At 38.4% G+C, this 17,597-nt stretch overlaps 1 protein-coding gene across 1 annotated transcript in view; it reads left to right on the top strand.

Moving 5' to 3' along the window:
* Positions 1 to 3,450: 3,450 nt before the first annotated feature.
* The window catches only part of TMEM131 (transmembrane protein 131), a gene marked incomplete in the record, with an annotated part of 89,414 nt that continues 75,267 nt past the window's right edge, over positions 3,451 to 17,597 (top strand). The window contains 1 exon segment of the mRNA XM_072412979.1: positions 3,451 to 3,856. Coding sequence (XP_072269080.1) covers positions 3,712 to 3,856 — 145 coding nt within the window.

Genomic DNA, 17,597 nt, shown 5'->3' with positions numbered 1-17,597 from the left:
ATACAAAAAGGATTTGTTTTCCAAAATAACTGTGAAATTGTAACTGTACAAAAACTGAATTTCAAAACAGTTCTATTCAGAGAATTTGGCTGGTGGTAAATGTCAAAGTTGCCATGTCAGCTACCTGACAAAGTTTCAAGCCTTCAAATGTTATGTAGGAGATTTCCAATTACTTTCTGTTCCATGGACACAACAGCAAGTAAGGCCTGATACGCCCAGACTATTTTTCAGTTTATTTAGATCACTAATCCATTAAAATTACTATATGAAGTAGAAATCTGAAATTAATTTGACAGCAGACTGACGTGCTAAAAAAATATTGTTGAAGCATCCATAGCATGGTCCTGTGGTTCGACCTATCACTTCTAATGACTGGAAGAGTAGAAAATCATAAGCATGTGTGACATTTTTGGGGGCTGATGACCTAGCAATTACCATTCAGTAACTGATGGCATGCGTGAGTTCAGCACAAACTTGCCAGCAGATATGTTTGTGTTAAATAAGCCTAAGAGCAGACCTCTCAGAACGAGGAAGTATTCTCTCTTGATGTCACCACAAATGGTTCCTCAAATAGAAGCTTTATATTCACTTGCTCTCTGTGTAAACTCAGAAACATTGAATTCCTCATTACTATCTGTTCCTGGCACAATGATCACTAGGATCAATAGTATGGATGAATCTTGTCTTTGAATGGTTTCTCTTTTTTATTCTTCATTTTAGATTGTAAGCTCTGTTGTGTAGGGTTGTCATCTTTTTCTGTGTACTTGTCTATTAAGCATATTAGTTATCTGCATCCCCTATTTACCCCAGACACTGGAACCGGTCGTAAAAGATTGTTTTCAATGACAATCACCTGATGTCCACCAGACGTCTGTACGGGGCTTAGCTGTGTTATGCTTTGCAGGTCTCTGAAGTTCTTATCAATTGAGTGCAAAAAGCAACTCTGAAATAATAGGAAACACTTAAGCTACGTACACACGGCAGATTTTCGCCCGATAATTGGCCGATGCCGATTATCGGGCGATAAAAATCTGACGTGTGTACGTAGCTTAAGTGTTTCCTATTATTTCAGAGTTGCCGTGTGTAAAATCTGCCGTGTAAAATCTGCCGTGTGTACAGTCGGTGTCGTCCATCGTCCGGACGACCGACCTGCCGGATCCACGGACGATGGACGACAGCCGATCCTAATGAAAGGGAAGGGGAGAGCGCGCAGCAGGGTGCCGCTCCGTCGCTCTCCCCCTCCCCTCTCCATAGAGCATGAAGGTGCTGTATGTACAGCACCGTTCATGCATCGTGCACTCCCTTGTCGTTGGAAAGGATCGTGAAAGATCCTTTCCAACGACAAAAATTGGAAGTGTGTACGCAGCTTTAGTTTTAGTTATTGTTTGTTTTTAAAATCTGGCAATCCAAGAAAACATCTTGTATCTATTTACAGTCATTTCTATCATTCAGTTGTTTATTTTCTGTAGTACTCACCATATGTATTTGACAATGTTGTAGATTGCTTGACAACACTAATAAAACCTTGCTGGAAATGCACTGAGTGGCCGTGAGCAGCTGTAATTATGGATTACTCAGACAACATCAGTAAATAGATCACATTTTTCTTGCCATTGTTTGGAAACTTCAGCATGTTGACAAGTGTGCCTGAGATGCCTTGTGACTCATACAAATGCAAACATTAGCAGGCTTTTATTCAGTAAGACAGGAGATGTGTGCACATTTAGTTTGTGAGTGCTGGTAGTTTAAAACAATAACCAGGGAACTGCCAGTTGGTATAAAGTGCAGGCACATAGAGGTGTCTTCATGTCATATGCATCCCTCCCTGTTATGTCCCATATAGCCAAATATGTGACATTCTGTATGGGCAAAGGTCCAACATTTCACTTGGCTTACTTTTAGATCTGTATTTCTCCACCTTTTTAACATGAGGGAACCCCTGCTATAATACCTATATTCACAACTCAAAGTACATTACCATGGTGGGAAGAATGTCACCCTTACAGATCGCCAATAAGATCATTGCTGTCACCTAAACTGACCTGAGGGGCACAAATTGCTCATTGCTCAAGGTAACCCCTAGCAATCTCTGTAGCAACCCTGGTTAAGAAACACTGTTTTAGCCATAAGCAGGCCCCTTTCCTCCTCCTGTGTCACTGTCTACAACCCCTATTTATTGTACAGTGCTGTGTAATATGATGATGCTGTATAAATCCTGTTTATTAATAATAATCACTATGATGTGCAGTTTTCTTGGTCAATAGTAATGTCCGGGAGTCAGGTAGGGTGGTGGCGAGATCTAGCAATGTTTTGTTTATTCTGTATAGCTTATGTGGAAAATCATTTTCCCTGCAAGTATAGTGCACAGAACTCTCGTGCTTTATGTGAGGAAACAGTGGTCTCTCTACATTTCCCCTGCTTTGTCAGAGCTACAGCAGTATAATCGCTGGGGAGCGTGAGCTTTGCTGATTGGAGAGTGGTTGGCCTGACCCAGCAGAGGCATATTGCAACTGTGCAGGAAGCGCAGCGACCCCATAGAGAGCAAAGGTCTTACAATCTCTAGGACATTGCAAATTCAGTTTTTGATGCATTTTGAATTTATATGATTTAAACGAAAGGTTTTTTGGGCATTAAACATGTCCTTGTGCTACTTTCTGTCTCTCTAATTTGGCAGCAGGCTGAAAACAAATCACCTTCCAACTAAAGAAAATTCAACCCCACCCACACATGATCCTCTGCAGCTTTTTACAGGCTCTTCCATGTGCTAGACATAATGACTAAATATCTTCAGAGGCATGGGCAAAGTTTTACTTTTTTAGGACTTGCAATAGCATTGCTGTGTGTTTTTTACCGACACTACATGCAGCATCCAAGAGCAGGTAACCTCTCCAACCGCTTACATGGATGATGCAATTCCATATACAAGTTAAATAGAATAATATACTGCTTCCAATTGCAGGCAAATGCCTACACAAGCGATTTCTAATGCCCGCAAAACCCTATGCTTACCGCATGTTACTGATCATGGGTGCCTATTGGTAACTGTGCGTTCTATAATCACAAGTCTAACCCTTGTTTTTTTAAGATATATATCATTTTCTGATCAGTTGCAATAGTCACCAGGACCTATATGGTATCAAATTGAGAAAAAGGTATACATGCACCCTTCACTACTCTATTCAAAACAATAGTAGTAATGGCTTGGGTCCAGCTATTAGAACCAGCATTATTTTATTCTTCTATCAGCTTCATCAGGCTTACACAGCACATAACAAGGACTGTGTCATGGCATGAGTATGACAAGCATGTGCTACGAACATGTGTGCATGCAATGAGTATGCGCATTCCTCCCATGCTGCTCACTGCGGACGCCGGTCACTTCTCAGCACTGTCCGCCAGGTGTCGCTGTGGACAAGTTGCTGCACACAGAGGCGGTTCATGTCACAGGAAGCGGATGTTTGCGGCGAGCGCTGCACTGGTGTGAGGAAATGAAAACACAGGTAGACGCTCTGTCCCCTGGATATCTACTGCTCTGGTGGAGTGTTCTTGAGGTGAAGGCAGCTAGAAGAGAGTGAAGAGCTGTCGGAGTTGCTGACAGATTGCGCGGAGGTGTGAGAAATAGTGTGACAAGGAAGACGGGAAGGACGCTGGCGGAGTACATTCACATGCTGTGTTCCTGGTAGAGAGCAGAGCCTCTGCCTTCCGCTAGCCATGGCCAGGACACCAATCCTACTGCAGCACCAACACTGCGACTGCTGTGCCCGCCAGGAGAGGAGCGGACATACCGCCTGCCCGGGGCTCTACAGCCTCATCCTGACCCTGCTCACCCTGCACACCGCCCGCAGCCACACCGAGGGTGAGGACTTCTCTTTACTCCTGGGACACATGGGAGGCTTACTGCTGCCATTCACATCACCAGGGAGCACATAGGGTTCAGTGGGGGCCACTTATACCTTGTTACAATGGGGTCCTGGGGACCGCGAGGGTTTGCCGGTGAGGCGGACCCTGCAGCCCATGTGCCATAGATGGGGATAATAATGCTGTACAGGTTTGAGGAGCAAGTTATCCCAAAGGGCCCAGGCCAGTCACCTATAGGGCCTGGGCTTTAATAAGTCTGCAGTGCTTTAATAACGAGACATTTACCCTAAAAATGTAAGGAACCATTGGATATAACAAGTAAGGGGTCGGTCAGCCCCCTTGCAGGTAAAGAGCCAGTCAGCCCGTGTAGGTGAGGGGGCCGGGTCAGCACCGCACAGTCCAAGCTATGAAGCCAGTCTTGACCCTGGTGTGAATAATTTGTAGCGGAGTCATTCCTGTGTATATAAAGTGCCAATCAAGTCAGGGGTTAATTTCTAGACAAACCTGTAACCCAAGTTTCAAAACGAAAAGAACAAAATGAAAGTGTTGGTTCCCTAACTTTAGGTTCTTTCAGAGTGTTTAATATATAAATTCCTCACATTTATAAGAATAGCCTGAGTACTGAAATAATAAAAAGCAAAAGAAGCCCTTTGTGTGACTTGCAAATTGTGTTATACTGTGGAGATGTAAAAACAAAACCTTGCAGTAGAATTACAAAATAGCCTGGGTTGTCTGCAGACCTCAGCCTCTTCTGTCATTAGTATTAGTAAATGTATTAGTAAGTGGTGAGGACAAGTTACCATAAACATAGAGGGTTTTTTTTCATTTACAGAATATTGGATTGAAAGATGTGGTTGTATATTGGAAAACATATGCATAAAACTTCTGTGAAGGATTTTGTTGTGAGCTCCTCTGGGTGATGGTAGAACAACAAGTGTTACAGACTCCTGCGGCTGTACATATGCATGGAAATATATTTCGAGGAATTGCAGGCTGTATATTTTTGCCTGCTACAATGTTTTCCCAATGCTTAATAATGACCTGTAACATTTGACTACAATACTACATTGAGGATCTTTTAGGTTAGGGGTATGTTGGCTATGCTAATGCTCACATAAGGCTCTATTTATAAAACAAGGAATCGGACATCTTCCAACAAACATTACCTCATGGGAATCTGCCAGGTCCATGTGTTTTAATGGCCGTATTTGATTCCCACCAGGGTATGTCAGATTCCCTGCCTTATAAATAGAGCCAATACTGTCACCTGAAGTGAATATTTGGGGTGATATTTTTTAAGAAGGTGGCTGTACAGACTGCTCCATTCAATGGACGGGAGGACAAGCATGGGGAACCCTGCTGCATAGTTACATGATAGTATAAACGCAGCCATTGTGATAGGCCATGTTGGATTACTTACGTCAGTGGACACCTGCAAATTAATATGTATTTATTTGATGTATTATTACTACTTTATAAAAGTTTATGAAATGCTTTGTGTGCTTTGCATGGGGAAATCAGCTATAGAAATTAGTATAGTATAATGCATACTTTATCTTTGTGTTGTGTGATAAAATACAGCAATTCACAACATTTTCATCTTTCTATTGGTGAAAATCTACATACTGCCTATGCCATGGACACGCAGACAGCAGGGGAGCAAACATCTTCCATGAGATGCGAACAATAAAATGTTCCAGTTCAGTAGCTGTGTTTTATAAGAATATTAGTTTTGAGATTTATTCTGTTGAATGGGTTGGATTTATAGCAGAGTTTAGAAAATTTTGTCTGACTCTTTTCTACAGGCTCATATCTACAGAATAAGCATTCCACCACACATTTACATCAAATACATATAAAAAGTATCATATGTTTGATCATATGTTTGAGCAAATTACCTAAATAATTGAAATGTGGTTTGGTGTAGTTCTTGGGAAGCATAGTTTTTTTTTAACTCATCAGCCCTTGATTGATTGATATGTCCAGTCTTCATGTGAGCGCTTTAAACATCCCTTTCCAAGAACTCTTGTAAATAGAGTTTGTGTTCCTGTGTGTTATCTTTTGTATATGAAAATCAGTGGAGAACTACACAAGGCTGTGTATATTTCTCATTGTGTGTTCGCATGAAGGGACATGGGCAGGATGTGAACTATTACTGCAAGAGCTCCTCTATTCCTGCCAGACTATCCTGCCCTGCCAATGTCAGCCAAGATGCACCAGCAAATCCCCCCATATAGTTCCCCATACCAGGAATGTTGTTCTGAAGATGATGTTCTGAAGATGAAAATCTTTACACAAATATTGTTTGACAGATTGGCTACCTTTAATGGATTGAGGGTTGCTTTTCATTAATTTACCACACTATTTTCTGTTTCGGTATCTTAAGCTGTGTCATGATGAACCTGCTTAGGTTGGTGTTTTGTATACCTTTAGATGTCTACCATTGAGATAATGTGCTCTTCCTTCTGCAATTAAATGCCTTCAACTTGCCACCTAAAATTCCTGCAGGCGTTCCAGAACCAATAAACTTTTGGAGATGGGTAGCAATGACTTTGATGACATTTGGCAAATACATAAAAGATCCATTTGTTTTTTTTTTTACACTGGCCTAAATTGCTTCCAGTATTCCCAGATTACCATGACTGGACAGTGAAGGAGAAACAGCTCATCAATTAGTTTTTATGTCCAATACTACTAATTAATCTGAATTTAAAAAAAAATACACTCAGAATAATTTTAGTACACATAGATATACTATAAAGCCTAATTTCCTGTAAAATATTATAGGTGAGGTTATTCAAGAAAATGGGTAAATATGATTATTTTAAAATTGTCCATGCCCATGAAATGGTACTCAAGATTGTCAAACAGGCAAGGCTTTAAAAACCTTTATAGCTCAAAAGCTTAGAATTATGGCACTGGAATTATTGATCACACCCCAGTGTGCATGGGGATACCCAATATTAGTCACTTAATCATTTTACTATAAAGCCTGAATCCAGATAAAGTTTAAAACAAGATTTTTATATATAGATATAGATATGCAGGCTATAGTAAAGGAAGGTTGTAATTACTGGGAAGAACAATGAGTCCTTACTGAGATGAACACTGCTTTTGCAAGCAGTGTTAAGTGGCAAAACCACCAGCAAATGCTGCTAGTTTTTGGCTGCCAGGTTCAGACCCGCTTCTGGATTTTAGTGATCCTATACCGCTGGCACCTTGTTTTGTTGCTCATGCTATAGCTCTGGTTAGTAAAGAAACGCACTGCAACCTTACCAACAAAGTGAACATGGAAACATAGCCTTAGTACCCTAGTCATTAAAAAAAAATTATAGGTCATTTAGAAGTAGCATTGACCATCATCCAGAATTGTTAGCGTTTCCTTGATTACGATTATGATTACGCTGTTTTCCTTGCATATTGGGCACAATCGATAGAAGCAAATGGGCTGACCTAAGAGATTTTTTCTGGTTCAGGTGGTTTCAGTTAGATGTAGGAACACCTTTGTCTTTTGATGCTATTTTGAGGTCTTTTTTTTTTTTCTTTCTTCTCTGACCTCTGTACCCCCTGTAAAAAGTATAAATGTTGTACATGCATCGCAATGTCTGTTGGTTTTAGAACCACACAAGACAGTTACAGGAATATAAGCAGGCTCAAATACAATATTATGCATTGTCAAGTGAGAGGTAAAGTGAAATTGCTTCTTATTATACCACCATCAAGAATTGCAGCACAAACTTGTTTCTCAAAGAGCATAATAAGCATACGGTATATTTATACAGGGCATTGGCTGAAAATTAGAAGAGGTTATTCTGAGTTGAGCAGCAGTAATCCTGCAAAGGTTTGAACCACTGTACCCCGTTACATGATTATAGTAGGATCAATCATAAAAACCTCTTCCTAGTGTCTATTTGTCTATATATGCAGCTTACAATAAACTAATATCAGAGAAAGGCTCTATGCACTTCATGCTTGTTCATTTTTTTTTTTGGGTTCCTTATTCTATTATTGCCCATCAACGTGTGGAGTACGTAGTCATAGGTGACAACAAGATGGTTGGTTAGGTCTGTTTTATTAAATTCAATTTAGGTACCTGTCAGCCAACATAGCTGATAGGCAGCAAAAACATGGAGATTTTTTGGCACAGGTTGCTGCTACGCCCAGTGGAATAATCAGTTCACCTGGAATTTGAGCCTAATGAGTAATAGATGCCTACCCATCCACAGGTTTTCAGGACACGCCTAGCTCAGTGCTCCATTCCTAAGGGTGTAGAGGTGCCTCTTATGATTTACCAATTATCTGTGCTGTCCTTTGACTATTACCAGGAAACTAATTGCCTTCTAATCAGTGAAGGTCAAGGTTATTTCTGTCTTTTTAAACAAAATGATCTCTGTACTAGGTAGTATAAAACTTTTATGTGCTACTCCTCCCACAGTAAAAAGCTGCATTTGGATAAAAAGGTGTATTGTTTTTTTTTTTTTTTTGTCTGTGTATCATTGGGGAAATTATTTCTGGTAAATTAGAGAATATTCTGTGGGGAAAACTGAGAATTCCCATAGTAGAGAGTTTGTCCTCAGAACAAGTTTCTGTTAGTGTTTTTTTTTTTTTTTTTTTTTATTCTTTTAAAAAAAATACAGGAGTATATTCTGAATGTGGCCATAATAGAGACAAGGATAGCGGTATTATTCTTAACCCCCTAAAACACTTGATCCAAAACCAAAAGGTTTTGGCTTGATAAACAAAATTTTATTTGTGCCTGTAGATCTCCCTACAGGTTTGACAATTTTGAAGTAGCACATTAAGAGTCTATGCCCTGAATTGATGAATTTGAAAAATCCTTAACAAAACAATTGTTTATTGCGCTGTGTATAAATGTAGTGGATCACAACAGTAGTGTTTTGAAGTGCCTAAACACAGTTCAGTTTAATCAACAAGAAGCAGAAGTATGTAAGATTTCTTTTTTTTCTCCTCCACTTGATTGAGGATGATTTGAAATGTGTAAGCAATCTGATTGCCCTTAGAAAACTCAGTTTAATTATGGGGGGGATTTTAGGATTATGTTTAAAAAATCCTCTTTAATCAGCCTTCAACAACATGCAAACAGTCAAGTTACGATTTCATTATATGTTCATATTACTTTTTAATAATTTTAGGTTTCAGATAAAAAAAAAAAATTGTCAAAAACATTTGTAGTTAGCTGGTCAACGTGAAAAGAAACCATTAATGCTTGTGTGATCGACTTGAAGTATTCTCCACATTTGTTTTAATAAGGGCCTATGAACTCTAAAAGGGTTTGGTATCTTACAGAAAATATCTGAAACCGGAGTCTAAGTAGTGAAGCTTTTCATCTTGAAATACCCTGAAAGCGGGGCCTTACAGGCTGGTGACTAGCCATTTGCCGTCCATTTGCCATTTTTGGGTGCATCATCCACAGTTCTGGTCCTTCCTTAAGACATTACCTCTGTACCTTGCGTATAGGGTTTGTAACACTTAGTGTGTGTCTGTTTGTGTATACGTGCCTTTCCTTTTTTTTTTAAAAAAAAAAGAAGAGTTTGAAAAGCATATCCTATTTGCACGCTTTGCACTACAGTACATTTGTTAAACTTAATTGCCAAAAGTAGAATGTGACTGTCTTTTTATGATAATAATTGATTGCACCCTGCCAGCATTTTTATACTTCAATGATTTTTAAGGGTATAAAGACTGCTTATAGCATGTCTGCCAGGATGGTTGGAGTTCAAAAGGTTAATAACTTGTCCTACGGTAATTAGTACTGGTATTGTGGCAAACTGCATGCCTAATGTGCATCAGTGCCATATAACTTAATCCCACACTTGGCTTGGTTACTGCCAGAAAAGTATTTGTAGTTGGAATAAGTTAATAATTCTAAAATTCAGTAACTTTCTTCATGGTTGTTATGTTTATGGATTTTTGACAATGTGCATAGCAATGTAATTTTGTTTGTAGCAGTTTTGATTGCTACATTGATAGTCAGATGCTTTCTATTTCCATGCTTTTCTATTGACTTACATGTGCACGTTTTCACTTACTGCCACAATATTCGCTGTGTGAAAAGGACAGAATGAATGAATGAGTGTTCGGTCATTCCAGTGCTCTGATAAACCATTACGCTGCTGGCATTACTATTACATATAAAAGGAATTCTCTATTTTTTTGTACTGCATTGTATATTTCTTTATTATGTATGAAAAAATGTAGGTTGTTTTGTCTACAAGAAAACATGTGAAGGAACGCTGCTCCATTAGGAAAGTGTTAGTACTATAAAAACAAAACCCACTATAAAGCTGCGTATACACGTCAGATTTTTCTCGCCCGATAATTCCGTCCTGGCGGATCCATGAACGACGAGCGATCCTAATGCAAGGGAAGGGGGAGAGCGCGCAGCAGGGTGCCGCTCCGTCGTTCTCCCCCCCCCCCCCTCCATAGAGCAGAACGGTGCTGTATGTCAATGACAAAAATTGCACGTGTGTATGCAGCTTAAGTCTGCCAAACCCAATAAATAAACAGGACTTCCACTGATCAGTTCTTGCAATCCAATACATATTTTTTATTTTAAACTTGAATTAATATTGTAAAGCCCATGCAATATGTTTATTTTAACTTTCTTTCTGTTCTGTATATCACTGTGCAATAGACAGAAAGTTAGGGGAAAATCTCCTAAATGGAGATACAAAGTAGAATAAGAAGTTTGGCAGATATTCTAACCCTTCCCTAGCCTCCAATAAATAACACTGAACTTTGGTGTCCCACGAGCTTATGTTTTTGTGAAGGAAAGATGGAAGTCCAAATTGTGTTAGTGTTTGACAACCAATCCTACAAATAAGTAGAAACGTGGGTCACTCCAACATCTTCACATCATTTTATTAATGTGTCCAATAACAATATCTGTTCATTCAGTGGCTCCTTAATATTGAGTAGATTTTTTTGTTAAGATAATTTAGTTTTATGTTTTGCAACGAAAGCTCGTCTGAAGTTCATTTTCTATTGGTTGTTCAATAGATGACAAATTGTTCTCTATGGATGCTGATAAAATGTTAACCTCAGTTTATTTTTACACCGCAAAACATTTTCAATCTGCTGTAAAAATACCTATTCTGATTTCTGAGTACTAATTATGTGGCAGTCACTGATCTGTTTTCAGTTCAGACTGTTAACTTCTTTCTGGCCAGGTAGTCAGTGTAAGGTTCTATATGACACAGACATTGGACATGCAGATTCAGCCGATCCAAAGACAGTGATTGCATACGTGGCAGGTGAGTCTTCTACACAGTGAGCTGTGTTCAGGGTGCAGTTAAGATGTCATTACTCACTTGTAAGGCCATCAACTTCTGCCCTTTAGTCTGATTCTGGCAGGCATACAAAACAACAGTTGTCTCTAAAGTGAGCGTACGGTTTATTTAATGCAGCAATTCATTCCTTGTGTTTTCCTTCCTTTCTAAGATTTACACCACTATATTTCTGGCACATTTCCTTGAGAGTGTGAGTGGCTTAACCCTTCTGTAACAACCCAGTAGGACAGAAAAATAAGCAGACGCCCAACAAATGATCTACTTCTAGGTTACAAATATGTTTTCCTTATGAGCCTGTGTAAATCCTTCTTATCCATACCATGTCTTGTTATTCTGAATGTAATGAACTGATAATCCAAAATTCAGTTTTTCTGAAAAGACACATTTTGAGGTTTTGTACATCAAACACAGCATTTGCCCTAAAAGGTCTTTTTAATACAAATTCCATAGATTATAAAATGCATGTAAATAAACCAGCATTTGCAAAATAATTTTGTGTTTTCACACAATATGTAAAGTTAAGTCTGTTGGTACAACATGTAATGCTTTTTTGGATTCATGTGAACGTTGCATAGGTTTGTTTTATTGTTAATTCCAGGAATGTTTGGTGGTCCTGTGGTAGATTTTGGCCAATTTTAGATTTGTTCCAATGTTAGATTTGTAATGTGAAGATTTCCACTGTACAATACTTGAATTTCAACAAGCCCTGTTAAGACTTTTGGTCCTGTAAAGGGTGATTTGTTTTTTAGCTCAAATGTATCTGAAATATTTTTTTTTTCTTAAGATGATGTTGAGTCTTGTACTATTTGCCAGTAACAAAAGCTAAACACATTCTATTTTACCACAATGGAACAAAGTTGATTTGTGGAAAAATATTCCATTCGACCTGACACCGCAAACCAATCACCAACCAAAATAATTTTTGTTTTGGATAAAGCAAGAGCAGGTTTTTTTCTAACCATTAATGTCCGTGACAAAAAGTGGGAAAAATCCTTAGCAGCTTCGCAAATAGCAATAGGAAAGATAATTTTTTTTTTTTTTAACACCTGCTTTGTCCAAAACTGCATACATTTGGTGTGACTTGGACTCCAAAGCTGAACTACAGACTAACAACCCTGTCAGACAGTACAGCCAGCTTTGTTAACCTCAATATTCTCTGCTGCATGTAATCAATACACACTGGGCCACCTCAATCCACTTATGCACCCCCTCCCACCTACACATGCCACCTGTGATCGAACCGTAAAGAAACCTTAAATACTCCTCAGTGTACATTCAGCAAAGATGGTATGGCATTTTATGAAATTGGTATGGCATTTTATGAAATTTTCAAAAACCTATTATGAAATAGGTTTTTGAAAATTTCAGTACAAGCCTACATTGGAAGAAAAGTGACTTTCAACCTGCTGCACACAGCTATGTTTCTTTAAACATTTTGCCAACATCTGTTTATTTCCTTTAGTAAGTAAATTTGCCCACTAGTTGAATGTTAGCCTTTACATGTTTAGAAAGTAAAAACAGCCTAATTCTATAGATAGAAAGATCTGATTGTGACCACCTTAACTTAATGCTGGCCATAAAGCTTGGACACTGCCTGGCAGACAAGTAAAATGTCTAGGGTACACTTCCGAAATATTAAAAACATACAGTTAGGTCCATAAATATTTGGACAGACAACTTTTTTTTTCTTCTAATTTTGGTTCTGTACATTGCCACAATTAATTTTCAATGAAACAACTCAGATGCAGTTAAAGTTGAAAGTCTGCAGTTCAGTTCAGTGGGTTGAACAAAAAGATTGCATAAAAATGTGAGGAACTGAAGCCTTTTTTTTTTTTTTTTTTTACAAAATCAACTCCAGGCCTTTTATCTGCTTAGTTCATAATGACATAACAAAAGAATTGCCCACACCAGCCCATGAAATAGCCTTTGAGTCGTATGACCAATTACTTTTGAGCCCCTGAAATGAAGTGATTGTGTAGAAAAAAGGCTTTAGTTCCTCACATTTATGCAATCTTTTTGTTCATCCCACTGAATTAAAGCTGAAAGTCTGCAGTTCAACTGCATCCGATTTGTTGCATTTAAAATGAATTGTGGTAATGTACAGAAGCAAAAATAGAAAAAAGGTGTCTCTGACTAAATATTTATGGACCTAACTGTATTAAGTTCTATAAAGCTTATTTTAGCAGCACGTTAAATTTTGTTGAGTTGCTGAGAATATTTTTTTTATTATAATGATAGCAATCATTTAAAAATGGTTAATATATCTGTTTAATATAAAAATGGTTATATCGAAGTATATTAGTGATCATAAGCTTAAAATCACTTTTTTTTGTCTTTTGATAGTACCCATCTTCTGTCTCTCTACTTACCCATCATTCTATATCCCCCACCTATTGTGTGATAACTTCCCCCATGTCTTATATTGTAAGCTCTTCAGGGCAGGGTCCTCTTCTCCTGTGTTGGTCTGTATCTGTCTGTCATTTTTAACCCCTATTTAATGTACAGCGCTGCGTAATATGAGGGTGCTATATATGTATATAGCACCCTCATATTACGCAGCGCTGTACATTAAATTTCATAATAATTATTCTTGGGGGTTTCTGCAATTTAAAAAGTTCAAGAAACACTGACCTAAAACAATGCAATCGATCCATTGTCTGACTTTTGTTAATTGGTTTTGCTTATTTTAGAATTGTTACATTTACTTTATTTGCAGTGTGATTACATTGCATTAGCCGTTCAGTACCTTTTCTGGCTCATTATTCTCTCCTGTGCATTCAGCATGATACTATTACAATTCATCCACCATTCAGGACAGAAGGTATTGAGATGTCTTCCAGCATCTTTTCCTTGGCTCACATATGGGAGTAGTGTTTGGATGTAAATGGTAGCCAGTTGTATGTGATACATCTTTTGAGGCCAAGTATTAAAGTATTTCTTCTACCTGGTGATCTTTTTGTATATTCGGTGACATGGTCACGGTATACACTGCATGTTAATTGTACCCTGAGCTGTAATTGAGCTGTAGAGGTGTTTTGTTTACAGTGAAGTATAAACATATTTAGATATATTTTTGATCAAGGAAGACTAAATCTTGCTGTTATTTAAGGATATTTAGCTTACATATTTTTTTTGGAATAAATACTGACATAAACTTGCATGCTTTTTTTTTATCTTATGGGTAGCGGCAGGCACCATTGACTAAACATTTTGTTGGTAAAATACCATTACTTTAGATTATCTTTTTTGGTCTTTCATTACTTCTTCCTTGCAGCTAAACTCTAGTCTTGTATTCTTAAAACTACCCTTCAACCTCCCACCCCTACCTCTGTGTACTTCAGTACTTTTTTTTTAGATTACCTTAACCTCTGACATGACATTTGGTGTCTGAGGGGGGAGTCCCAAGTCTTTGTCAGTCTCTGAGAAGTAACCGGTCAAAGGCAGAGGTATGTCATTGGAAGGAAGACAGAGGGCCAGTGATTTTATTGCAGTCACTGCTCAAAGTTATTACAGTTGTTGGCTCTGTGAGGAGAGCACTGTTCTGCCTATCTATAGTCACATATGTGGTTCTCCTGCTTTGCAGGCACATTGTATGTTAGTGTGCAGGTAATCCTTTATCACTTCCATTTGCACTAATGTTTATCAGCTGTCTTCTGCCACTGCTGACAAAAAAAATAAATTACAAAGTTCAGCTTTTGTATCATGTTTGTGTGGGGAAAAACCTGACAGCTGAATAGTGAACTTGAACAAGGATAGGAGATTTTTCAGTTCACCGCTCTGTATCCCACAGACTGTATGGGCACACAGGCATTTCTGGACAGAATGTATTTCCATACAGACCATCCCAAGACAAGTCTACACATTCAGCTGATTGTATATGTATAAAAGACAGAAAATAAATAGCTAAAGAGGAGAGCAAGGACAGCATGGGTGGGGAGAAATGGGCTTTTGATGGTCCTTGTACTTCAAACAGGTATAAGGTGGGCTCAAGATACCAGCTGTATCTCCAAAGTAAAATAAAGCTGGCAATCAGTTTTTAAAGAGAAGGCAGTCATTAGCAGATAATTTTTGCTGCACACTTGTTGGATATTAACATGCACACTTGAGTGTATTTTCATAGTCCCATTTTTCTTTTATCTGTTTTGTTATTGTTGATGAGCAGGAGTTTTGTGCATTCTTTTATAATCTCTATCTGACTATTATTACTTAACAGGATTTTTATGTAGCACCAACATCTTGTAATGTAATTGTATGTTTTTAATGTAATTTAATGTAATGTAATTTGTAAGTGTAAGTTTTTGTATAGATTTATAACTACAGCAGGAAAAGGTGCTTCATTTGAAATGAGATCTATGTGAAACCTGGTAAAGAGTTGATTTAGGTTTGTGGCATACTCCACATGGCACCTAGCTACAGCAAGTGCATACGTTCAAACATCATTCTAGTGAATTTCACAAAACCACTTCAGGGTTCTCCCCAGGCCCTTTTAGCTGGGTTCACCACCCGGCATTTTTCAGCACCCACCCGGCTGTTTTTGGGTGGCTACTAAAGAGTTTGGTCACAATACAGGGGCTGCCACCCGCCTACAATTTCTTCCCACCCAGCTTAAAAAAATTTCTGGGTTGAGCACTGCACTTGGGTTTCCTGTTTGTTTTTTGTTTTTTTATCGCTTAAAGGAAAGGCTTAAATGTGCCCACCATATCAAGTAACATCTGTATTTTTATCTTTGTCTATTAATCCTATTTCTTAGTACCAGATGTGATATTGTTTTATATCTGCTCTTCTCCCAGAAGATTCACTTGGTCTTTGCTGGTTCAAGACATTTTATTGAGACATTACATTTTGATCTTTTGTCCCATCTTGGGTATAGCTGTTATTTCCACATATTAAATGACAGAAAATGCCTTAATTAACATGTTTGCTGCCAAGGATGTAAGGGTTTTGCTTCCTTGGCTGCATTGGCTCACCATGTGTTGTAGGTGTGATTAAGGTGAGTAAAAAGACTCTCAATCACCAGCTGTCTATCCAGCTATCTTGTGATGGCAATAAAATTACTTTAAAATAAAAAAAATATTAAAGTATAATAAAACCTGTAAACACACATTTGTATGCAAATGAACACACTGTCTTTACATTTGCACTACACATTTTGCCTGGCATGCCAGAATGAAAGCAATAATTTTTAGGGACGGATTCTAACTCTAAATTGAGGACCTTTTTTAGAGGGTTTTAAAATTCTACCACTGGAAAAATGTTTAGTGCTGTAATTTCTGCTACTGCATGAACTTGTGCTTCGTTTAAGGCTACATTCAGGAAACTATTTTGTTTTAGAATTGGAAAATTACTTTTTGGGTTTCTCGTAATGCTGTCTTAAGTGAAAGAATCTAGCAGCAGGAAACTGACTACACACAAGATTCTTGCTTGTGATACCACTGTATATACATGCTGCAAGAATGATGTGTAAAAAAAATCAAGCTGTCTAATTATTGTTAATGAGACAAATACATGTACAATTCAATTTTGTTCTTACAGTGTGAGTACTTTGTTTACCAGTTCACCAGTTCATCACCCCCTTCCCCCCCTTGTCTCTGAATACATAATCCCCCTTTCCTGTTGTAATGGTTGACTTTAGAGAAATAAAGGCCCCAATAATGGGGTCATTCCTGGCCTTGTGCTGGCCACTCCTGTGAGCATGTTCTTAGGCTCAAAAGCAATTGAATTGTTTAGGTCAGAGTGCTTGCTTGCTTGCAGGGAAATGCTTGAGGTGGATATCAAGGCATATTTGGGTATTTTTATTATGTTTTATATATGCTCGCATGGACAAACTATATACCAAAAAGGTGGTATGAATGTCAAATATGTGGCTACTTTTGTTAGAGAGTGCAGTTGGCATGTTTGCTGTCTTCTTTGCTGTCATGCGGTATGTTTAATCATCGTTGGCCAGTGTTGACATATATTGTGGTAGTACAATCACTGCTGCAGTACTACCTATACATTATTATTATTAAACAGGATTTATATAGCGCCAACATATTACGCAGCGCTGTACAATAAATAGGGATTGCAAATGACAGACTAATAGGATGGCCGATATGTAGTGGTGGGAAGTAATGAGGGTTTAGCAGACAGAAGAAGATGGGTAGGCAAGTTTAAAAACAAAATGGGTTTTGAGCGCTCTTTTAAATGAGCAGAAAGTAGGAGCAAGCGGAATAGGACGAGGAAGACCATTCCAGAGAGTCGGGGCAGCTCTAGAGAAGTCTTGTAACCGTGCTTGTGATGAGGTTATGGGTGAGGAAGTCAGTAGTAGGTCATTGGAGGAGCGGAGAGAGCGGCAGGGGGAGTATTTTTTTACCATGTCAGAAATGTAAGTGGGACAATAACTGTGGAGGGATTTGAAGGCAAAGCATAGGAGCTTAAATTTGATTCTAA

Source organism: Pyxicephalus adspersus, chromosome 1 (assembly GCF_032062135.1).
Source record: "Pyxicephalus adspersus chromosome 1, UCB_Pads_2.0, whole genome shotgun sequence".
Classification (NCBI taxonomy): Eukaryota; Metazoa; Chordata; class Amphibia; order Anura; family Pyxicephalidae; genus Pyxicephalus; species Pyxicephalus adspersus.
Note: the sequence above shows the minus strand (reverse complement) of the source record. Positions and strands in the feature narration are given on the sequence as shown.